This window comes from Onychostoma macrolepis, chromosome 19, assembly GCF_012432095.1.
Source record: "Onychostoma macrolepis isolate SWU-2019 chromosome 19, ASM1243209v1, whole genome shotgun sequence".
Classification (NCBI taxonomy): Eukaryota; Metazoa; Chordata; class Actinopteri; order Cypriniformes; family Cyprinidae; genus Onychostoma; species Onychostoma macrolepis.
Window position 1 is genome coordinate 30,560,143 of NC_081173.1, and position 26,156 is coordinate 30,586,298.

General features: G+C 33.9%; 1 protein-coding gene across 4 annotated transcripts in view; it reads right to left on the bottom strand.

Annotated features, from left to right (window-relative positions):
* Positions 1–4,331: 4,331 nt before the first annotated feature.
* LOC131525943 (RNA-binding motif, single-stranded-interacting protein 3-like) overlaps positions 4,332–26,156 on the bottom strand; it is a 62,978-nt gene continuing 41,153 nt past the window's right edge. Inside the window, exons 9-15 of one of the 4 annotated variants that reach the window (XM_058753955.1) lie at positions 23,948–23,991; positions 17,409–17,505; positions 15,608–15,661; positions 14,410–14,526; positions 8,116–8,205; positions 7,608–7,711; positions 4,332–6,352 (exon numbers count right to left, since the gene is read on the bottom strand). In XM_058753955.1, the coding sequence (XP_058609938.1) occupies positions 6,337–6,352; positions 7,608–7,711; positions 8,116–8,205; positions 14,410–14,526; positions 15,608–15,661; positions 17,409–17,505; positions 23,948–23,991 (522 nt within the window). In that variant the 3' untranslated portion in view covers positions 4,332–6,336. Of the gene's footprint in view, positions 6,357–7,607; positions 7,712–8,115; positions 8,206–14,409; positions 14,527–15,607; positions 15,662–17,408; positions 17,506–23,947; positions 23,992–26,156 lie in introns of all 4 variants that reach the window. The other 3 variants (XM_058753954.1, XM_058753956.1, XM_058753957.1) reach the window with 3 other exon arrangements.

The following is a 26,156-nucleotide window of genomic DNA, read 5'->3' on the forward strand; positions in this document are numbered from 1 at the left end:
CTCTAAATCTTAAAACTCTTTGTTATTACCTTTTGATAAAAGCATCTGGACTAAATGAATAAAGCTTAAACAAGACAAAACGGTAACACTTTACAATAAGGTTCATTAGTTAACATTAGTTAACAACATTAGTAAACATGAACTAAGAATGAACAATACTTCTACAGCATTTATTAATCTTAATTAATGTTCATTTCAGCATTTACTAATGCATTATTAAAATCACAAGTTGTGTTTGTTAACATTAGTTAATGCACTGTGAACTAACATGAATAAACAATGAACAACTGAATTTTCATTAACTAACATTAACAAAGATTAATAAATAGTGTAATAAATGCATTGTTCATTGTGTGTTCATGTTAGTTAATACATTAACTAATGTTAACAAATGGCACCTTATTATGAAGTGTTATCAACAAAACGCACAAATCAAAAAAAAAAAAAATAATAAAATAAAAATAGTGTCTAAAACCAAGTAAAACAGTAAACCAGTTTAGGCTGCATTTAGACATTTTTAGCTTATTTTAATATAGTTTTCATTAATATTCATATTAATAATTTTTAAGCAACAAAAGTGTTTTTATGATTTTTATTTTAAAGTTAGTTACTAAGTTACTTTTTCATTTTTCTCAGTTTTGCTTTTTTAAAATGTCTATATAGTTATTGTTAATTTTTTTAATTAAATTGTATTGTGTAAATGAAACTGGGAAATTATTCTTAGGCAACGTCCTAAAATAAAATGCGTTTCCGTATTTCTTTATTATTATTTTCGTTAAAATTTCATTGATTTTAATTATTTTTTTTAATGTTTTTATATTTTTATGGTTTTAATTTTGGTTTTCATGAACTGTAATATGATCTGTGACTTACCATCTTGTTTCTGTGTATCTGAAGACCCAGATGAACTGAAATGAGACGGAATTAAACACACACTGTACACATGCAATAAAATCTGCTTCTGATTTTCATTATTTATGTCTGTCATGTGAGTTACACAACACAAACCCAGACAAAACAAACCCACATGTTGGAGATCAGAGCCGTCTGTGATCCAGAAAACGGGTCAAACAAGAACATGTCTGATTTTCATTAAGTTTCAGTCAAATTTATTTTATATAGAGCTCTTTCACAACACTGATCTGAAGATTTACAGAAAATCCCCTGTAGAGACCCCCAGCAAAACAAGAGGTGTTTGTGAGGTTTGAAATAATAAACATTAGTTCAACATGCAGTGCTGAAAGTGAAGTTTCTCTGCTGGGATTGAACATGATTTTGAGTACTTCAAATGACCTCAACCATCTTAAATCATATATGTACAATTTAAATAAATTATTTTAAAATATACTATAAAAATAAAACGTACTAAAAAAATGTAAAGTTAAAATATTTACAAATAAAAACAAATAAAATTAAATAAATACAATTAAAAATGTAAAATACATTAACTTGTAAATAAAAACCGCAAAATAAATCATTTAAAACTGAACTTTTTTTTTTTTTTTTAATAAACTGGAAATTAAAACTAGCCTTCAAATGTAAGCAAACACGTTCAGAAACACAGACAGTGTCAGTGCTGCCCTCTACTGCTCATGAACACAAACCACATTATCTATAATTGGTCAAGCCGAATTAAGGCCCTCATAAAACACTAAACAGAGAAAAAAACTATTTATTTATTTTTAATCTATGTTATAGGCTATGTTTCAAGCTCTGATTCTGACCCAAATGACACATTAAAAAAATAAAAAATAAAAATGGATGTTTACAGACAGTTTGTGTTCTGATCTACTGCTGATCAATATTAGGTTCGATTAACTTTAATAAAGCGTTGAATTTGTGATGTAATCTAATCAGATAGGCTGCTACACACCCCCTCACCTCCTTAGTATAAGGGTCTGAAGGAAACCGGGGCTAGTTGTCACACTTTTTACTTTAGTGAATATTCAGTTTTTACACGCGCCCGTTAGTAACCGGATAGAAATGCCTTCATGTAAATGTCTCAATCGATCCGACTGAGCTCACTACGAATTAAACTTCTATCGTAGATCTGAAATAATCGAATCAACAGAAAAATATGAACATAAATGCTTCAATAGGCCTACAACTCCGTTTTAATCGGATTTAAAAATCTTGCGCACGTGCTGCTGCTGTGCCTATGTTTACGTTTATTTACGTCTGACTGACCAACTGGTCACGTGTACAAATTAGCCTATTTACAACACATTTGCTAAAAAGCTCTTCTGGCATTTGAAAGTTTTCAAGGCAAAAATGACAATTAGGCCTCACGGCGTCTTTCTCCGGTTCTGAACGCGGCAAAACGGAATTGGACTGGATTCATTTGGATTGACGGAATTTGTAAACAAGTTTATTCATGAATATCAATTTCTGTCTAAGAAAAGACTTTAATGTCTTCACAACAAAACGGCTTTTTAATATTTCAAACAAGACATGGTGAATCCATTACACAAGAGCGTCTTTCAAATCTTTTTAGTACTCAGATCTTCTTTAGGTCTAAAGAAAAGCCAAGACAAAGTAAAATGTTTCCTATTCACATTTATCCTCTAATAAACATCGAAAATAAAAGAACAGAATCGAGAACAATCACAGATACTTAAACCATGGACACACATTCACCTGATCTCCGATGGGTCCCGTGGGTCCTGCTTGAAATGCTGGTCTTAGGTTTCTGCTTTATCCTAAAACTTGTGTGTATTTGTGTTTTCAAAGTAGAATCTCTTCGCATTTATTTTTTTGTGTTGAATTTGCCATTTCACGGTCATCGGTTGAATCGGTCGCGCTTTGAACTGTTCTTAAAAAAAAAGCTACACACTGTTCACACTTTTCTAAGTGTGAGTTATTAGCCTTAAAAGCTAATGATGAAATAATACAAATTTAAGTTTAAATAGTTTATAATAGGCCTATAAACAAACCAAAATAATAAACTTACTAAAATCATACAATGTAAAATTAATAATAAAGACAATTAAAATAAAACTTAAAATAAATCATAAAATGAAATCATAAAAAAACAATTATAAACATAAAATTAAAATAATTGTAAATGAAAAACAATCAAAATAAAACACTTACTAAAAATCAAATCAACGTAAATAAAAAAAAAAAAAAAAATCAAATGCCATCAAAATATCACAAAATTGTAATAGCTATTTTAAATTATAAAACGTATGTTACAAGAAACAACATAAAACCATTACTAAAGAATATTTTAAAATATTATAAACAACAAAATAAAACAATTTAATAGTAATTTTAAATTAAAACATTTTAAAATAAAAACAATATAGAATGACTAAAAATATATAAAAATAAATTAAAATTAAATAAAAACAAAACAAAAATATATTTAAATACATTTTTATAATTAAAAATAAATTCTAAGGTGATATGCACTAAGATTATGTAAATTAAAAATTAAACTTCAGTGCAGATATTCAGTGTGCCATTGCGCTACACGCGTCCCGAGTTCGAATCCGGATCCCGCTCCCCTCTCTCTCCCACTTTGCTTCCTGACAGCACTAAACTATCCTATCACAATAAAGGCAAAAATAAATCTTAAAAAAAAGAAAAAAAAGAAGCTAAATCACATTTAACTAAACCGTTCTGACATTCGGACTTCAATATTACACAGCACAAATGTCTGTAGATGCAGATGTGAAGAAAACGATCTCAAGAACGCGTCTTATAGTTTAGACAAGGCTCAAATGACATTCGTGTAACTTTAAGAGAATAAAAACGCTGTCGTTCTCAGCAGCTCCATCATCAAAAAGCCTGTAAGACTCACAGATGGAGAGTGTGTGTCTGCAAACGGTGAAGGACACGTTCACACACTGCGGAGAAATGCGGCGTCACTCCTGTTCTGAGCGTCTCGGCGTGGTCAGCTGCAGGTCAATGCATCTTGTGCTAAACCGGGAGATGTCAAGCATTCTGACCGTTTTCTATGGTTTTCTTGTAGATCACATTCTACTTCTACAACCTTTAAGTGTGTACTTGACTGACACTTGAAGTACTAGTGTACTTGACTTGAGAAAGACACAATTAATTAGGCTAAATCATAAAAATGCACAATTAAAATAAACCTCATTAAGATGAAAATCATCAAAATTCAATAAAATGTAAAATTAAAATAACTTTAAATTAAAAACAAAACCAGAACATTAACTAAAATTCTAAAAATGTAAAAATAAAAAAAATATTAAAACACGTACTGAATTAAATAATAAAAATAATAATTTTAAAATAACAAATAAAACACTGACAATTAAATCTTTATAAGAATTGAAATTATACAAATAACTAAATAAAATACACAGTTTTAACAAGAAATTCAATCATAAATCATATTTTTGACATTTTGACAAAATTATAGTCTAATTAAAATAAATGATTAAAATAAAAACAAAACATTAATTAAATCATAAAAATGGGAAATTAAAATAAATAAATGGTTAAAAAAAATTTACACAAAAAAATAAAAGCCTTATTAAAAATTTGTTAAATTATAAAAATGCTAAATTAAAATACATAAATAAAAAAAAAAAATCTAAATAAATCTTTACTAAAAAAGATTAAATATTTGATTTGATTATACATGTTATATGTCCATTAACCAACCTCAAAGAACCATGAACATGCAAACGTGTTGTTAAACTATTGAAATATTCACTTAAAATCTCAATTCTTCAAGTAATTAAGGTCAAAGGGGTTCGGCTGACAGAATGTTTTTAAAGAATAAGATGTTTCTCATCTCAGCTTCAGTACGCTGGTCTGACTCGTGGCCAGATCGGACTCATCCTAAACACCAATCGTACGTGATGTTGAGGACTAACAGCGTTTAGCTAATGGCCTGTGGCAAGACAAATAGAGCTGTCAGGGCTAATCGAGCGTCTAAAGAGAGATACATCTCTAACACCAACCCAAGACACAAAACCAGCTCTTCCTCAGAGAAGATGAAGCACGAACATCATCTGATCACATTCCTCCTTTACTGTTCAAATGCGCTTTCTGGAAACTGTGGATCTCGCTCATGATTGTACAGAAAGAGATGATCAATAATTAACTGGTTAACACAATACAAATAATAGAATTGAACACAATAATAATAAAAACAACAATAGCAGCTGTAGAAACAACATCAACATACTCAGAGCAAAAGATCTGGAGAAGGTTTCTTTGGTTTAGAAACGAACGCTTTCATTCATAACTATACACAAAACTACAGGAGCTATTTCTTCTATTGCTTTAGACTGAGTTCAAATATCAGCATCAACAATCGCTCATACTTCAGCCATGTTTTTGCTTTCATTTAGCTTTAAGTTTTTAATTTGTGATGGGTGAGTTAATTTAAATATAGATTCAACAGCAAATGTAATGTGTAAATTGATCAAATTAAATCTTAATGTGAAATACAAATAATTAAAAAAAATAAGCAAAATAAAACACTTACTAAAAAAACTTAAAATACATCATTTTAAAATAAAAACAAAAAAAACTAGAAAATAAATCATAAAAATGTCAAATTAAAATAAAATAATTAATTAAAAAACAAAAAAATTAAACATTACAAAGCAGGCTAAAGCATTAAACTTAATTTAAAAGTTAAGGTTTAAAATCAAATATAATACGTACAATTAAATAAATTCATATAAAATGATCAAATATTACAAAGTAAAAAGAAGATTCAAATGTAATGTAAATAAATCAAAATTGATATATAAAACAATTAGAAAATGTAAAAAAAAGAAAAAAAAGCATGTTTATCAATTGCAGCAAACTGCTGTACTGTTTTTCCCTCTTTGTGAAAATTAATGTTCAGTAAAATTGAAATCCATTTGGGAAAATTATAATTACCTCATTTTTCTTCTAATGAAGAAAATGTGATATCAGGATTCTGTCCCAACATGATTTACACATGAAACCAGATATTAAACAAAATTCAGATGTATTTAAAATTAAGGCAAATTTAGATGTGTAAATTCCTACAAAACCAAGATTTGACAGAAGAAAATCAACAGAATATAAAAATGTGATAGCTTAATATCTGAGGAAGACGATACATGTTCTTCTTTTTCATTTTACATCGTATCCACGCAGTGTTTTCATATTTATGAACTCTCTGAAGAAGCTTCAGTCCAACATACACAAAAAAAATTAAAATAATAATAATAAAGCGATAAACCTCATCCGGTCATGAAGCGGCCCTGCGGAGTCCTGCAGTCCGGGGGAAATGAGGCAAGTCAGTGTTTTTGGTGCTGAGGTCACCTGGAAGTTCATGACGTGTCTGTATCTTCATCAGAAGGCCACGCTGACGTACATTCACCTCTTCAGGATGCTATCTGACAACAACACACAAAATGAGATAGAAATGCATCTGCAGTGCACAAACCAAACTGCAAATGCAAAGCAAACACCATGAGAGGTAAATTAAGTAAATTAAACAATAATGCTTGTTAATGTTAGTAAATGCATTAGGTATCATGAACAAGTATTTTACAATGTTTATATGAATGCAATGTTTATATGAATGAAGTAAAAAACAATATGTTTACAGCATATAATATTATATCTATTTATACAACATTTATATTAAGGCATATTACATTTACAGCATTTATTTCTTAATTTCTACATGTACTAAGACATATTTACAAGTCAAGTTACTACATTTAATTTAATATTATTATTTTTTTATGCCTAGATGAATGATTTTCAATGCATTAGATAATACATTAACTAACCTTAACAATTTTAATTCCGTTTTGACCATTAAAAATATCAAACAAATTGTATGGTCTTCAGGTTGTAATGTGGATTAAAATAATTTATTCGCACAGTGTACAAAATAGCATTTATTTAATTTATTATAAAATAATATTAAACATTATATAAAATATTAATGTTAATTTCGACATATACTAACATTTGTACATGAATTTAGCATATTTAATTAATTCAGTATTTAAAAAAAAATCTAGATTAATGATTCCCAATGTATTAAATGATGCATTAACTACTGTCAATTTTATTTTCCATTAAAAAATAAATAAATATATATATATGCCTGTAAGGTCATCATTAAACTCATTAATTAATATGTTATATAGCTTATTTAATTTATTAATATATAATATCAATAATGTTACTTTTTACATGCTAACATTTGTCCCATTTCAAGTTAGTATGTTAAATTAATTTAATAGCATATTTTATACCTAAAATAATGATTCCCAATGCATTAAATGCCACATTAACTAACGTTAACAATTTTAGTTTTGACCATTAAAAAATATAAAAGGCCTGTAAGGTCATCAAGGTACATTAATATATAATATAGCATTTATTTCTTTAGCAAATAATATTACTGTTAGTATATTTAATTTAGCAGTATATTTATTAAACCCAGATGATTGACTAATGATTTAATTAACTGTAAACATTTTCTATTAGTTTAGACCGTTAAAAAATATGAAAGGCCAGTCTGGTCATCAGGTTGTAAGTTAAGTCTGTATGGATGGCTAGTGTTGGTTTTGTCTATGTTTGTTAAGTTGATAGTGTGTAGGGTGCAGCACACAGGACGTAGTGCGCACTTGGGCTGGTAGGAGCAGGCTTGAATGTGGTTGCTGGTTTCCATGGTGATCTGTTGCCGTGCTACATGGACGTCCTGTGACGAGGGAGTTTCTGTTACTACACCCTGAGAACAGGAAGTGACATCGTCATGCAGGCTGCAGTTTAATTAAATGATATTATGTGCCATGCTTCAGAGTGAAGTGCAGCACTGTGTTCATTTACACGTGAGCTGCTCATGATAACAATAAGGATTAGTTGTTATTGTTGTAGTCAGATTGATATATAATCACATTTTTGTAGTAGTAAAAATAATTATAATACATTTTCCTTATTATTATTATTATTATTGTCATATTGATATAGAATCACTTCTTTTTTTTTCGCAAAATTGTTCAGTCCAACAAACAATGTTTTGTTTTTTCTTGTTTTTTTTTTGTGCATTTTAAATCACAATACAATCACAGTTATCTTTTGCCAAAATTGTGCAGCCCTAGTATTTATATAACTCATGAAACATGCATGATTTACCTCTACAGAAAGTGCTGACGGAGGGACCGGCGTTAACTGATGGATGAATGTTCCTTGCATAGGGCCCACAGGAGCTGGAGCCGTTATATACTGAAACACACACACACACACACACACACAGAGAGATCAGAACTGGATAACATACACATGCAGTTCTCTTGCCGTCCTGCAGAGGGCACTGAGTGATAGAGAGCTGCAGATCACACTGTCTTCTCTGTGTGTGTGTGTGTGTGTGTGTGTGTGTGTGCGCGTTTTTGTGAAAAGTCAGGACATAGATTTGTATAATGATAAAGGTATGACATAGGTATTACAAGGTGAAGGTGACTTTTCAGGACATTGACCCATGTCCCCACTTTTCAAAACGCTTATAAATCATACAGAGTGAGGTTTTTTGGGGGAAAGTTGAAATGCACAGTCTCCTGTAAGGGGTAGGTTTAGGTGTAGGGTTGGTGTAGGGCAATAGCACATACAGTAAGTACAGTATAAAAACCATTACGCCTATGGGATGTCCCCACTTTTCACAAAAACGAACGTGTGTGTGTGTGTACTTGTTTTTCTATTCAGGTGGGGACTTAAACCTAAATACACACAGACTCATGGGGACTCGTGTCACGGTGGGGACCTAAATTGAGGTCCCCATGGGCAAACAAGCTAATAAATCACACAAAATTGTGTGATTTATTGATTTTTGAAAATCTAAAAATGCAGAAAGTCTCCTGTAAGGGGTAGGTTTAGGTGTATGGTTGGTGTAGGACAATAGCACATACAGTAAGTACAGTATAAAAACCATTACGCCTATGAATGTCCCCACAAGGATAGTGAAACAAGTGTGTGTGTGTGTGTGTGTGTGTGTGTGTGTGTGTGTGTGTGATGGATGGTTCAGCTGTCTCATAGAGCAGTGCTAATGAGTGGAGTTAAAGGGCGTGGTCACGGTTATTAACTTCCTGTACAGGAGCGCAGCATAAACTACAGCAGTGTCACAGCACTGAAGATTGACTGCGCGCACACACGCACACACACACACACACACATACACACACAGACAGAGAGAGACACAGACAGACAAACAGAGACACAGACAGACAGAGACACAGACAAAGACACACACACACACACACACACACACACACACACAGACAGACAAACAGAGACACAGACAGAGACAGAGACAGAAACAAAGACACAGACAAAGACAAAGACAAAGACAAAGACACACACACACACACACACACACACAGACAGACAAACAGAGACACAGACAAAGACAGAGACACAGACACAGACAGAGACACAGACACAGACAGACAGAGACACAGACAAAGACAGAGACACAGACACAGACAGAGACACAGACAAAGACAAAGACAAAGACAAAGACAGACAAAGACACAGACACACACACACACACACACACACACACACAGACAGACAGACAAACAAACAGAGAGACAGACAGACAGAGACACACACACACGCACACACACACACACAGACAGACAAACAGAGACACAGACAAAGACAGAGACACAGACACAGACAGAGACACAGACAGACAAACAGAGACAAAGACAGAGACACAGACAAAGACAGAGACACAGACACAGACAGAGACACAGACAAATACACACACACACAAAGACAAAGACACAGACAGAGACACAGACAAAGACACACACACAAAGACAAAGAGACAGACAGAGACACAGACAAAGACACACACACACAAAGACAAAGACACAGACAGAGACACAGACAAAGACACACACACAAAGACAAAGAGACAGACAGAGACACAGACAAAGACACACACACACAAAGACAAATACACAGACAGAGACACAGACAAAGACACACACACACAAAGACAAAGACACAGACAGAGACACAGACAAATACACAGACAAAGACACACACACACACACACACACACACACAGACAAAGACACAGAGACAGACAGACAAACGCATGCACGCTTCTCTCTAATTCTCACAGGCTTTTCTGTGCATTTCTCAGGTTTAAAGGGTTAGTTCGCCCATTTAAGACATGAAGTTGTATGCAATCCTTACCAGCACTATAGTGCATACACACTGACCCACCCTTTAGTCACCTCCCTGGTCAGAGTTCTGGCCGCTGGAAGTTTTTCAAGATAGTACTCCCGGTTAGTTTCCGGGGCCTCAAAACTGTGCGTTTTTACGTGAAAAAATTATTTGCGTTTCAAAGCTTGAATAATTTACATCACAAAAAACACGCCTGACAAAATTCATACCTCAGTTTTAATCGGCACTATTTTCTTTCCATTTCTATCAATCCGCGCTGCTGTCAACGTCAACAGTGCGCACGTTCAGATCAGCTGTTGATAGCGCGACTCACTGACAACATGTCTGACTACGAAACTTCTGATGACGAAACCAATTTTAGCACAATGTCAGACGGAACAGATGATGATGAAGTAATTTTCAGCTTGTTTACCGTACAGTTTAGACATTGGATCATAAAGTTAGTAAATAGAGCTTACCCGTGGTACTGGTACAGCAAAACTCTTAAAAATCATTTTTTTTCTTTTTCCTCCTTGGTTGGGGATGTAATCGTCTTCGCTGAAGTGAGCACTGCACACACGGAAATCCTTGATTCTCGATATTTTAGCTCCCGCAGAGTAGCCGATGGCAACCAAAGCTGTCTCGTAGCTATATCCGAAACTGGAAAAGCGATGGAATCTGAACGGTGATCCCGGCACATTCTTGTGGTCACAGCCTGGGAATTTACAAGTTCGCACCATTGTTCATTTTCTACTTTTTATGTCGTTGTCATTCGATTGTGTAAACACTAACAGCTGATCTGAACGTGCGCACTGTTGCCGTTGACAGCAGCGCGGATTGATAGAAATGGAAAGAAAATAGTGCCGATTAAAACTGAGGTATGAATTTTGTCAGGCGTGTTTTTGTGATGTAAATTAATCAAGCTTTGAAAGCATAAATAATTTTTCACGTAAAACGCACAGTTTTGAGGCCCGGAAACTAACCGGGAGTACTATCTTGAAAAACTTCCAGCGGCCAGAACTCTGACCAGGGAGGTGACTAAAGGGTGGGTCAGTGTGTATGCACTATAGTGCTGGTAAGGATTGCATACAACTTCGTGTCTTAAATGGGCGAACTAACCCTTTAAAGCACATCAGTGTCATACTAATTCACACTGACATGAATAAACTTCTTCGTATTGGGTATATATTCGGTTTTTAGTCTCGCATATACTCTGATATATAGTCTAGTATATAATCAAGTTTTTAGTCTGTTATTTAGTATAGCATTTAGTTATGTTTTTAGTCAGGTATACAGTCACATCCATATATATTTGGAAACCATTTTTATCATTTTAGCTGTTGACCAAAAACATATTCAAGTTACAGTTATATAATAAATATGGGCTTAAAGTGCACACTCTGAGCTTTAATTATCATCAAAATTGGAGGAAAGGTTAAGGAATTACAGCTCTTTAATATGTACCTCCCCCCCTTTTTCAAGGGACCATAAGTAATTGGACAATTGACTCAAAAGCTGTTTCATTGACAGGTGTGGGCTATTCTTATATTATTTCTACAGGGCTCGCAAAATCGCTAGCCCGACGTCCCGGGGCTATGGTGTTTTCCAGTCGGGCTACCAAAATGTATCACTGCCTGCCCGACGGGCTCCTTAAATACAGATCTCCCGCGGGTCCTTAAAAACTCTTAAAGTGAGTTGTATGAAAATTAAGGCCATAACAAGTTTTAAATACGTTAAATGGTATAAGAAATGTCTTAATTATAATTTCAAGAGGTCTTACAGTTGGGGACGGAAAGATAAGAGTCGTGATACAGCAGGATTAAACTTCAAAAGGCAATGATGTCATTGAATAAATATGAGTGCTGCACATTTCAAGTCAAAATGCGGCACGGTTGTCTTTATGTGAATGTATCTGAAGGGAATCGACTGTCCTCAGAAAGAGTCTTTGGCATTTTAATTTAATTTTACTATAATTCCTGATAAAGCAGTGTTTATGAGCGTGGAGCTGCTTTGTGTACAGCGTTTCCGGGGAAACCACAATATTTCAGCGCTCCTAAAGCGCCACCTCGTGGCAGAGAATGAATTTGCATTTACAATAAGCCTTTCTTGCTGTTTATGGTCAGATCAATGCAAATATCAACTCATGTTTTTATGCAGCAAACACAGAGTTGTAAATGAGAAAGAAGTTGATGTGCCTTCTAAAAATCTAAACAATTAAGACAATAATATTTATACGTTTTAAATTAACATAATTTATATGCTCTTTATGTTTTCATAAAAACGGTCTATAGCCTGAAACGCTGTTGTATAAGATTTTAGTTTTTGTGAAAACCTGTATCTGAACTGTAAATCATGTAATTTTATGGCTCAAAACTGTATGTTACCATAGACATTGTCTAACCCCGCTCATTCTGTGTTCATTTTACTTGTGCAGCTCTTAAAATGGGTCATAAATTGCCTTAAATATATTCTAAAAAATTCTGCAGATACCCTGTAAATAGTGAAATAAAATTCCTTCCTTCATATTTGTTGATATTTGTGTATTGAAAATATTTTTGATTGACATTTAAACTCCTATCTGATTTTCTATATTTAAAAAAAAAAAAATAATAATAATAATAATAAAATAGTAATTTTTTTATTCGGGCTAGTTAAATTAATTTTCGGGCTACCAAAATCTGAAGAGTACCTGCCCAAAGGGCTACCAGGGATTTTGAAATTTTGCGAGCCCTGTTCTACATCAATTAAACAGGTTAAAGGTCTGGAGTTAATTCTAAGCGTGCCATTTGCATTTAGAAGCTGTTGCTGTTGTGATGAAAACCCTCAAATTAAAGCTCAGAGTCTGCACTTTAAGCCCATATTCATTATATAACTGTAACCTGAATATGTTTTGGTCAGCAGCTAAAATAATAAAACATGTGCCTGTGTCAAAATATATATGGACCTGACTGTAGTTAAGTATATACTCTACTATTATAGTCTGGTATACAATCTGGTATATAGTTCAGTATATAATCTGTTATATATTCTGGTATATAGTTAAATATATGCCCCCAGTTTCACAGACAAGGCTTAAGCCTAGTCCCAGACTAAAATGTAAGTCTAAACTGTTTCAACTGAAAGAAACTTGCACTGACTGATCTTAAAATATATCAGTGCCATTGTTTTGTCTGAAGAGGGACACCAGTAATGTTTTTTTCTAAGGCACGTTTATAAAAAAATTACTTAAATGTCCTAATTGAATTATGGCCTAATCTTGTCTGTGAAACCAGGCCCCTGTCTGTTATATAGTTCGGTATTTAGTCTGGTATATAGTTCAACATATAGTTTTGTATATAGTTCACCAGTCTGGTATATAGTTGAATATATAGTCTGCTATATAGTGTTATACAGTCAACTATATAGTTCAGAATATAGTCATACAGTCTGGTATACGGTCTGTTATATAGTTCAGTGTATAGTCTGTTATATAGTCTTGCATATAGTTCAGTATATAGTATCTTATATAGTCTGGTATATAGTTCAGACTATATAACAGACTCTGAACTATATACCAGACTATATACCAGACTATATAACAGTCTATACACTTACTGTATAGTCCAGTCTATATACAGACTGTATATAGCTGGTGTATACCAGAGTGTATACTGGACTACACAGTCTGCATACAGTCTGCATATAGACTGGACTATACAGTCAGTATATAAACTGTTATATAGTCTGGTATATAGTTAAGTATATTGTCAGGTATACTTAATTATGTATGTTATGTAGTCCGGTATATAGTTCAATATAAAGTCTGGTATATAGTTCAGTATGTAGTCTCTTATATTCTGGTATATAGTTCAGACTATATAACAGACTCTGAACTGTATAGTGCAGTATACAGTCTGGTATATACCAGAGCGTATATTGGACTACACAGTCTGGTATATAGTTCAGTTTACAGTCTGCCTTTTAGTCCATTTTATAGTTGAGTATACAGTACAGTATATGTTCTGGTGTATAGTTGAATTTTAGTAGGACATATTCCGGTATATGGTCTGGATATAGGCCGGTATATAATCTGGTATAGAGTCATACCTTTAGTCCGGTATATAGTCTGGTAAATACTCTGGTATTAAGTCTGATATATATTAATCTGACCAAAAACCACTTATACCATCTGACTGTACAGTGATCAAACACAGTTGATGTTCTTGTGATATTTAGTGTTGAGTAAATGTGAAATCAGAACAGACAACATAAACTCACATTAGCAGAAGTTCCCAGAGTCAGCTGACTCATCTGATGTGTTAGTGGAGTCATTACGGCCGCTGGAGGCACAGATACAGTGCTGTGTGTCTGTAGGGAACGCTCATCAGTCCAGCTCTAGATCACAGACACAGAAAACATACACATATTTAACATTTACTTATTTACTCACTGCCAAAAAAAAAATAAAAAAAGACCATGTAATTTTTGGCTTGTTTTGCAGTTAATCTAAAAAATGATACATTTACTTGAGAAGCAAAACTGCACAATAAATGAAGACTTGTATTTATAGATTCTGTAATTAGCTTTTCTGTACAGGCAGGTTTTAAATGAGTATAAACAAGCCAAAACAAGTTAAAATCTCACAGTGGAGTAAAAAAAAAATCCTTTAAAGTTTGATGTCTGAAAACAAGTATAATACCATAAGCAGTGTTGCTTCATGTAAATTTATTATTTAAGGATTTTTCTTTAGAAAGTGGAAAACCAGATAAAGATACAGATTTGTTTTGCAGTGTCCTTTTTCTTTTTCACATTGATAGCATTGTGTTCTTCCTGTAGAAATAAAGAAGGACATCTACTTCCACATGAACCCGGTCTCCAGAAAGTGTTACGGTCATGTCAATGAGTTTGTGTTGTGTAAAAATAAATGAAACTTCAGCACAGAACACACTGATATTGATTTAGTGAATGTCATATAACTGTGGGTTATGGTTGGCTGATTCCATATTGTGCGGCTGATCTGAAGCGATCCGTCTGTCTGGTTTCATTTCAGTGACTGAACTCAATCAATGACTTTAACACGGCAAACACGCCAGAAACAGCATGAGGAACACGTTATAGGAGTTTATATGAGAATAAGACTGAATCAGCAGCTAACTAACTCAAGTCTAAAACTACACAGAAATATAATGTTCTCAGAAAGCTGAACAAACTCATATTACTGAGATATTGTCACACAGATATTGACTCTGCAAAACTCTGAAATGCATCTGTAAAACTTTTAGCATGTGCAATTTAGCAATTCAAGTTTTCTCAGAATCAGTCAGACTGAGCAAGAAACATTTTTCCACAGTCATTACCTTTTCATGATCATTTTCAGCCTCTCTAATGCAATAAAGGAAGCTGTTTCTGCTACTGTACCTTTAAGGATTGTGTCTGTAAATGGTCATAGAGAGAGGAAAGGTCAGAGATCACTTACTGTCGGTTGCATCACATACTGCTGCTGCTGCGGCATCCATGCTGTGCTCTGAACCTGAGAGGAACAAACAGCCTCATCCAGCATTCATAAACCATAAATACTGTCCACACACGGCACATTAAAGGGTTATTATCGCTAACTAAAACTACAAGCATTAAATAAACATTAACTGAAATAAAAATATTTAAAAAAACTAAATTATTTCAGCTAGTAGCAACATTTACCATTTTCATTTTTTTACCTTGATGTATTAAAACTATGGAATCAATTTTCCACCTAAAGTATTGCAGTCATGGATAAAAATAAATAAATAAATAAAAACGCAAATAAAAATATATTGCACAAAATTTCAAAATGAAAGTCAAGTTTTCAGATAGTAAACAATGGCCACAGACTGAAAAATAATAAGCATAAGTCTAAAAATTAATAACACATTAAAAAAAAAAAAGATAAGCATGAATCAAAACATTAAACACATTTAAAATCATATTGAACAAAACTGAAATATTTATGCAAAATTATCCAACTTGCACACAAAATCATTTTTTTTTACTTGGTTATATTTCAGTTTTTTTGTGCTCAAATATTTTCTGCTCATATTTTTATTTGTGTATGCTTATGCTGTTTTTCCCTTTGCTTGTTTCCACATTCTGCTATTGTTTTTTTCAAATCTTGCGGTTAGAGTTTCATGTAAATCAGGGCGGGCTTAAGCATCATCATTGGTCCACTAGTTCTAGATTGACAGCTCCGATATAGTTGTTTATATGGGAGCTGTCAATCTAGAACTAGTGGACCAATGATGACAGAAATATATTATACGGAAAATCGATCCCAATATAAAACAATTAAAACTGAAAATAAAATTAATAAAAACTATATAGACATTTACAAAAGCAACATTACCAGCTGAATGCAAAAGTAAAATGAAAACTGAAAAAATAAAAATAACAATGAATTTAAAATATGAATAGAAATTGTAACAGTATATCTCGATGCTAAAATAAAACATATATAATTTAATTTAATAATTGTTTAAAATTTTTACATTTGTTATTATTAAATTGTTTTACAATGTGAAGCCTTTTGCTAAATATGAGTTGTTTTTTAAATATGCTATAGAAATTAATGTAAATGAAATTAAACAAAACATCACTCAAGAATGTGATGCTAATTTTTAGCAGCAAGAATTCAGAAAACATCAAAACTATTTACAAAATATTAAAAATTTTACTCTGAATTGATGACAATGCAAAAGCAAATCAAACAGCAGTAATTAATTAATATATACATTGACCTAGAACCATATTAGAGTTGTAGTATAAAAATATATATATTCATAAGGGCTTCATTTTAGTGCTAAATCTGTGCTTGGTGTGAACTGATCTTAGTGAAGAGAAGACAGTGATGATGAAGATGATGCTCCTCTGCTCTGATATTGATGAATCAATCTGAGAGTCATGGATCTCTCTCTCACAAACACACACACACACACACACACACACACACAAGCTCTTTAAATCAGACCTACAGCTCTCTCTTTCTGACAGTGACTCTCTCGTTCTCTCATTTGTTAATGAAATCTCCTGTGTAATTCGGCTGTCAGAGCAACAATTGAACCCAGAGACAGTCGATTCTTCACCTCTTGAAGACGCTGTGGAGACTAAGGTGTCTGTCCCTGACGGGGTTAACGGCTCATATTCATTAAACGCACTCAGACGACGTTCCAGATCAGAGCTGTAAGACTCGCTCATTCATGAGCTGCTCTGATGGTCTGATACTGAAATCACACACACACACACACCTGATATGTAGAGACGGGTGAAGTGGTGATGAACGGAGTGATGGAAGCTTGCGCGATCATCCGGTTAGCAGTGATGCTGTACGGAGAAGAGTAGAACCTGCACAGAGACAAAGACAGATTTGTACATATGAATGACATTGATAATGATATAAACACATATACACAAATATGTATATATATATATATGATATGTAGAGACGGTGTATATATATATTACACACAGTATCTCACAGAAGTGAGTACACCCCTCACATTTTTGTAAATATTTTATTATATCTTTTCATGTGACAACACTGAAGAAATGACACTTTGCTACAATGTAAAGTAGTGAGTGTACAGCTTGTATAACAGTGTAAATTTGCTGTCCCCTCAAAATAACTCAACACACAGTCATTAATGTCTAAACCGCTGGCCACAAAAGTGAGTACAGCCCTAAGTGAAAATGTCCAAATTGGGCCCAAAGTGTCAATATTTTGTGTGGCCACCATTATTTTCCAGCACTGCCTTAACCCTCTTGGGCATGGAGTTCACCAGAGCTTCACAGGTGGCCACTGGAGTCCTCTTCCACTCCTCCATGACCACATCACGGAGCTGGTGGATGTTAGAGACCTTGCGCTCCTCCACCTTCCGTTTGAGGATGCCCCACAGATGCTCAATAGGGTTTAGGTCTGGAGACATGCTTGGCCAGTCCATCATAGACATGGAGACATGCTTGGCCAGTGTTTGGGGTCATGCTCTGCTTCAGTATGTCACAGTACATGTTGGCATTCATGGTTCCCTCAATGAATTGTAGCTCCCCAGTGCCGGTGTTCTGACGATTTGTGCTTTGTCTTCAGCCAACTGTTTGCAGGCTTTCTTGTGCATCATCTTTAGAAGAGGCTTGCTTCTGGGACTACAGCCATGCAGACCAATTTGATGCAGTGTGCGGTGTATGGTCTGAACACTGACAGGCTGACCCCCCACCCCTTCAACCTCTGCAGCAATGCTGGCAGCACTCATACATCTATTTCCCAAACACAACCTCTGGATATGATGCTGAGCACGTGCACTCAACTTCTTTGGTCGACCATGGCGAGGCCTGTTCTGAATGGAACCTGTCCTGTTAAACCGCTGTATGGTCTTGGCCACTGTGCTGCAGCTCAGTTTCAGGGTCATAACTTTAAAACATAACTTTAAAAAAAAATTATAAAAACTATATAGACATTTGAGGAATTTTTGAAGAAATTAAATAAAAATATATAAATAAAATAAACTTACTAAAACACAAAAGTTACTAAAACTTCAAAATTAAAATTAAAACAAACATATAAAAATAAAAATAAAACATCTCTGAATTACATGAGGGTGGGGAAATATCAACTGTATTTTCATGATCTCTTATCCATTACACTTCAATTTAAAAGTATAATGAAATATTAGAGATTTGTTTTAATTATATTATTTTAATGCTTATAATTAAAAATATCTATATGAACGTAAAATATATTATATTATATTATATATATATATATATATATATATATATATATATATATATATATATATATATATATATAAATTATAAAAAACCTTAAAAAGTCTTATAAATAATCATAACAACAATTATAATGCATTATAATGCTTATGCATTTGTGGTTATAACTTTTAAGATTATGATTATTTATAACACAATGAACACCATATTAAATCTACTTTTACATTTATAATGGTCTATATACGTATCTTGACATTATTTAAGATCTGCATAGTATCTTACTACAGTACATCTTGTAAGTGGTTAGGGGTGGAGTGTTATTTGAGTGTTCCCTGTGAGGCTAATATAAATTTTTATATGAGCTAGTTAATAATTTCAGCTGAAAAAAAGAAAAAAAAAAGTTCATATGTTAGGTTACATTTTATTTTGATGTCCCCTTAGTCTATTGACTATAAGCAACATTGCAACTACATGTCCGCTAACTCTCATTATAGTATTAGTAGGCTTAGGTTAAGGTTAGGGTCGGTATAATCTTGACATACTTGCAAAGTTACTTATAGTCAGTTTGTCTGTTGGGGAACCATCAAAATAAAGTGTTAGCATATATTTAGCAGACACTACTAATACTCCAATGACTGCTAGTTGACGTAGTTGCAGCGTTACTTAACAACAGCTGTCTAAAGGGTACCATTAAAATAATCAAACTGATATTACAATAAAAATAGGCCAAAGCAAATGTGTCATATTACACATTCATCTGATCTGATATCTGACCTTATGGCTGTTTGAGAGAAAAAAAACATATTACTATTATTATTAATATACTTATAAGTAGTCATTGATGGCTTTAAGTAAAGTAGCATAAGAAAGATGGCAAGGTATGAGACTTATAATACATTATAACTATGAGAAATATAATCCATTGTAACTTAAGTGGATGCATACTCTTAAAAGCTATAACTACAAATAAGTAAATATTATAATACATTAAAACTGTTCTTATGAATATTCATAAGATGATATAACACATTATAAGGTATTTTATAATGCATTAATTATAATGCATATCCTTAAGAATTGCCTTATAATGTATTATAAATATTCGACTTCATAGAAAGTGTTACTATATATATATATATATATATATATATATATATATATATATATATATATATATATATATATATATATATATATATATATATACACACACATATATACAGTGGTGTGAAAAAGTGTTGGCCCCCTTCCTGATTTTAAATTTTTTTGCATGTTTGTCACACTTTAATGTTTCAGATCATCAAACAAATTTAAATATTAATCAAAGATAACACAAGTAAACACAACATGCAGTTTTTAAATGAAATATTTTTATTATTATACAAAATCCAAACCCACATGGCCCTGTGTGAAAAAGTGCTTGCCCCCTAAACCTAATAACTGGTTGTGCCACCCTTTGCAGCAACAACTGCAATCAAGCGTTTGCGATAACTGGAAATGAGTCTTTCACATCGCTGTGGAGGAATTTTGGCTCACTCTTCTTTGCAGAATTGTTTTAATTCAGCCACATTGGAGGGTTTTCGAGCATGAATGGACTGTTTAAGGACTTGCTGCTGTGTTTTGGATCATTGTCCTGCTGCAGAACCCAAGTTCGCTTGAGCTTGAGGTCACAAACTGATGGCCGGACATTCTCCTTCAGGATTTTCTGATAGAGTGCAGAATTCATGGTTCCATCGATTATGGCAAGTCATCCAGGTTCTGAAGCTGCAAAGCAGCCTCAGACCATCACACTACCACCACCATGTTTGACTGCTGGTATGATGTTCTTTTTATGAAATGCTGTGTTGGTTTTACACCAGATGTAACTGGACACACACCTTCCAAAAAGTTCAACTTTTGTCGCATCAGTCCACAGAATATTTGCCCAAAAGTCTTGGGGATAATCAAGATATTTTTGGCAAAAATGAGCCTTTACGAGCCTTTATGTTCTTTTTGGTCAGCAGTGACTTTTGCCTTGGAACTCTCCCATGGATGCTGTTTTTGTCCAGTCTCTTTCTTATTGTTGAATCATGAACACTGACCTTAATTGAGGCAAGTGAGGCCTGCAGTTCTTTAGATGTTGTTCTGGGTTCTTTTATGACCTCCTGGACAAGTCGTCTTTGTGCTCTTGGAGTAATTTTGGTAGGCTATCCACTCCTGGGAAGGTTCACCACTGTTCCAAGTTTTCTCCATTTGTGGATAATGGCTCTGACCATGGTTTGCTGGAGTCCCAAAGCCTTAGAAATGGCTTTATAACCCTTTCCAGACTGATACATGTAAACTATTTTGTTTCTCATCTGTTTATGAATTTCCTAAGATCGCGGAATGATGTGTTGCTCTTTAAACATGCTTCACTTTGTCAGACAGGTTCTATTTAAGTGATTTCTTGATTCAACAGGTCTGGCAGTAATCAGGCCTGGGTTTGGCTAGTGAAATTTAACTCAGCTTTCTAAAATAATGTGGTTAATCACAGTTCTTTCATGATTTAATAGGAGGGGGCAAGCACTTTTTCACACAGGGCCATGTGGGTTTGGATTTTGTTTTCCCTTCATAATAAAAAACTTCATTTAAAAACTGCATGTTGTGTTTACTTGTGTTATCTTTGATTAATATTTAAATTTGTTTTATGATCTGAAACATTAAAGTATGACAAACATGCAAAAAATAAAAAAATCAGGAAAGGGGCCAACATTTTTTCACATCACTGTGTATATATCTATATATATATATATATATATATACAGTGAGGAAAATAAGTATTTGAACACCCTGCTATTTTGCAAGTTCTCCCACTTAGAAATCATGGAGGGGTCTGAAATTGTCATCGTAGGTGCATGTCCACTGTCAGAGACATAATCTAAAAAAAAATCCAGAAATCACAATGTATGATTTTTAACTATTTATTTGTATGATACAGCTGCAAATAAGTATTTGAACACCTGAGAAAATCGATGTTAATATTTGGTACAGTAGCCTTTGTTTGCAATTACAGAGGTCAAACGTTTCCTGTAGTTTTCACCAGGTTTGCACACACTGCAGGAGGGATTTTGGCCCACCTCCACACAGATCTTCTCTAGATCAGTCAGGTTTCTGGCCTGTCGCTGAGAAACACGGAGTTTGAGCTCCCTCAAAGATTCTCTATTGGGTTTAGGTCTGGAGACTGGCTAGGCCACGCCAGAACCTTGATATGCTTCTTACAGAGCCACTCCTTGGTTATCCTGGCTGTGTGCTTGGTCATTGTCATGTTGGAAGACCCAGCCTCGACCCATCTTCAATGCTCTAACTGAGGGAAGGAGGTTGTTCCCAAAATCTCGCAATACATGGCCCCGGTCATCCTCGCCTTAATACAGTGCAGTCGCCCTGTCCCATGTGCAGAAAAACACCCCCAAAGCATGATGCTACCACCCCCATGCTTCACAGTAGGGATGGTGTTCTTGGGATGGTACTCATCATTCTTCTTCCTCCAAACACGTTTAGTGGAATTATGACCAAAAGTTCTATTTTGGTCTCATCTGACCACATGACTTTCTCCCATGACTCCTCTGGATCATCCAAATGGTCATTGGCAAACTTAAGTCGGGCTGGACATGTGCTGGTTTAAGCAGGGAACCTTCCGTGCCATGCATGATTTCAAACCATGACGTCTTAGTGTATTACCAACAGTAACCTTGGAAACGGTGGTCCCAGCTCTTTTCAGGTCATTGACCAGCTCCTCCCGTGTAGTTCTGGGCTGATTTCTCACCTTTCTTAGGATCATTGAGACCCCACGAGGTGAGATCTTGCATGGAGCCCCAGTCCGAGGGAGATTGACAGTCATGTTTAGCTTCTTCCATTTTCTAATGATTGCTCCAACAGTGGACCTTTTTCACCAAGCTGCTTGGCAATTTCCCGTAGCCCTTTCCAGCCTTGTGGAGGTGTACAATTGTGTCTCTAGTGTCTTTGGACAGCTCTTTGGTCTTGGCCATGTTAGTAGTTGGATTCTTACTGATTGTATGGGGTGGACAGGTGTCTTTATGCAGCTAACGACCTCAAACAGGTGCATCTAATTTAGGATAATAAATGGAGTGGAGGTGGACATTTTAAAGGCAGACTAACAGGTCTTTGAGGGTCAGAATTCTAGCTGATAGACAGGTGTTCAAATACTTATTTGCAGCTGTATCATACAAATAAATAGTTAAAAATCATACATTGTGATTTCTGGATTTTTTTAGATTATGTCTCTGACAGTGGACATGCACCTACGATGACAATTTCAGACCCCTCCATGATTTCTAAGTGGGAGAACTTGCAAAATAGCAGGGTGTTCAAATACTTATTTTCCTCACTGTATATATATATATATATATATGTGTGTGTGTGTGTGTGTGTGTGTGTGTGTATACACATAAATACATATAAATAAATTATTATTTACTTTCATGAATGTTAAATTTGTTCTAGAAATATTTTAAGTTTTTTAATGAATCAAATGAATATTAATTTTGTTAAGTTGGTTTAAGACGAAGTCCACTCATATGAGATGAAGACATGTTTTTAATTCAGTTACTGTGATTTAATTGAATTTACAAAAAAAAAAAAAGTCATATTACTGTATTTTTGTTGATGTATGCAAATGAATCATGTGTGACAATATATTCTACATGAAATGAAAGTGCATGTTTAAATGATGCGTTCACACACACTTCAGCACACATGACAGTGTGTGTGTGTGTGTGTATGTCCTGCAGGCGGCGCTGTGATGAGACTGTAAATAATCAGAGCTGTGTTGCTCTGATCTCTTATCAGACAGGATGTTTTATTAGGAGACAGACACAGGAAACAGGAAGTGAGGGATTTCCTGCCAGCAGAACACACTGGGAGGGACTATCTTTCCTCCTGTCTGTCTGTCTGTCTGTGTGTGTGTGTGTGTGTGTGTGTGTGTGTGTGTGTGTGTGTGTGTGTGTGTGTGTGTGTGTGTGTGTGTGTGTGTGTGTGTGTGTGTGTGTGCGTGTGTGCGTGCGTGCGTGTGTGTGACAGAGAGACATACCCATTCTGCATGACAGCAGGGTCGTATGTGAGTGTCATTCCCATCTGCAGAGACACACAGAGAGACAGAGATGTGTTAATAGCAGATTCCAAACCCTCAGACACTCCATCGCTCCATCACTCCATCATATGAGAGAGAGACACTGATTGTATGAGCTTATGATAATGAGAGTTTGAAACTATAATAACCAGATGCATCCAGTGACAATGTGTCTCTCAACACTGTGAGTGAAAATTCTGCTTGACCAAACAAAATCACAGCCAATCAGAACATACATAATGATTAATATACATGTGCAGAAATGATTCTGGAACAATAAGATTTTAAAGTGGGTGGAGCTACGCAGTTTTAATGCTTTGATTTACAAGAGCTAGGTTATATTTATATTTCTTCAGGTTATATTTGTGCATCTGTAAACAAATAATTTATATCTTATGTTTTCTCCCTATTAATTTCTTTACAAAACTAATATTTTAATGAACAAAAATGTTCTTTCTCAAATAGACATCTCCAAAACTAAAATTTTAATAGTAGTATCAGTAGTATTTAATATTTATATTGTCATTAGATAATAGTAGATTTACTTTTTTTAGTAGTAAGTTATATTTGTACATTATTACAACTTTTTTTTATTATTATGACTATTTTTTTTTTTTTTGATTGATCTTAGGAAATATTCTAATATTTTGAGATACTGGATTTTTGACTTTCATGAGCTGTACGCTGTAATCATCAAAATGAAAACAATTATTATTATTTTTTTTAATTTAAATGTAATGAATCTAGTATATATGAAAGTTTAACTTTTTGAAATAAGTTACAAATTCTTTTTTTAACTTTTTCACGATATTCGAATTTTTTGAGATGCACCTGTATATATAATTTGTATATATTTTTAGATATATAAAAAAGATTAGTTATTTTTATATATCTAAAAATATATTTTATATAATAAAAAAATAATATAGAATATAATAAAAATAATATATATAAAAAACACATTTAAGTTTTTTATACTTGTACATTTGTAGACAAATATAATAATAGTTTTACAGTTTTTCTCAGTCGCTTTGGTGCATTTCTCAGATCAGAAATGAAATTCATCTAGTCACTTGTGCACATCATAAAAGCAGTTTCTCATTCTTTTGAACAAGTTGAAATTGCTTTGATACATTCATGCAATTCATTATGTACATTTGTCTGCGGTTTCCTACATTATCAGTTGCTAATGTCACGTTGCTCTAAATGTATTATATAGTTCTCTTACCCCTCAAAACATCTAGTCATTAGTTCATCGTGTAAGTCATTAAATGCAAAATGGTTGATCTAGTTGTCACAAACTGTCAAGCATATTTTCAAAACATTTCTATTAGTGTTCTTGTAAATTTGCCATGAATTGTGCAGGTGAATCTTGACTTTCACTAATGAAGAGAATGTAGATCAAGCAATGACAAATCAGTCATACAGTGCTGCATGCTAAAGCAAATTTCTAATTTTGTATTTTCGCCTTCGTGCCCATACTTCTTTTTCTTTCCTATATCACAATGACATTGTAATGTTTTTTTTTTTTTTTGGGTCAGATCACTAGTAAAAGTGTAACTGTGAATCCTATCCAGTCTCTTTCAATCAATATCCCACATAGAGTAATGTGTAAATCATACTTTTGAAATGGATATATGGCATACATAAAAAGTGCAGCCTTCTGCATTTCAGTACAGTAATGTCATCCAAACTGTTGCCATAGTGTACATCAGGTAATACTAACACTGAGTGCACTGTTATATTGACAACATGACTAAGCATTTTGACTATCTTGTTTGTGAACAATGACACAAGGACTTTTCATTCTGATGGCACTGATATGTTCATTGACATACATACTTACTTTTGAGAGATGAACTAAAGATTTTGAGTAAGTTACAGGCTTTTGCAGGAAATCCATTGTGTGGTGCTGTTTGTACGAATTGTTTTGAGAAATGCACCAAAGAGAAAAACTGTAATATATTCACAAAACTGAAACTATTGTAAATATACTGAACTCTAGGTTGTCTCTAAGCTACAGAAGTTCAGTGGAGATGAAGAGCAGCTGTCTGCAGATGTTCACGGTGTGTCTGTGCTGCATTAGTGTGACATTAGTGTGCAGCAGGTGCATCAGCTGCGCCTCAGGACACGATGATGACGATCAGCCTGCTTTCCTGTAAATGACTCA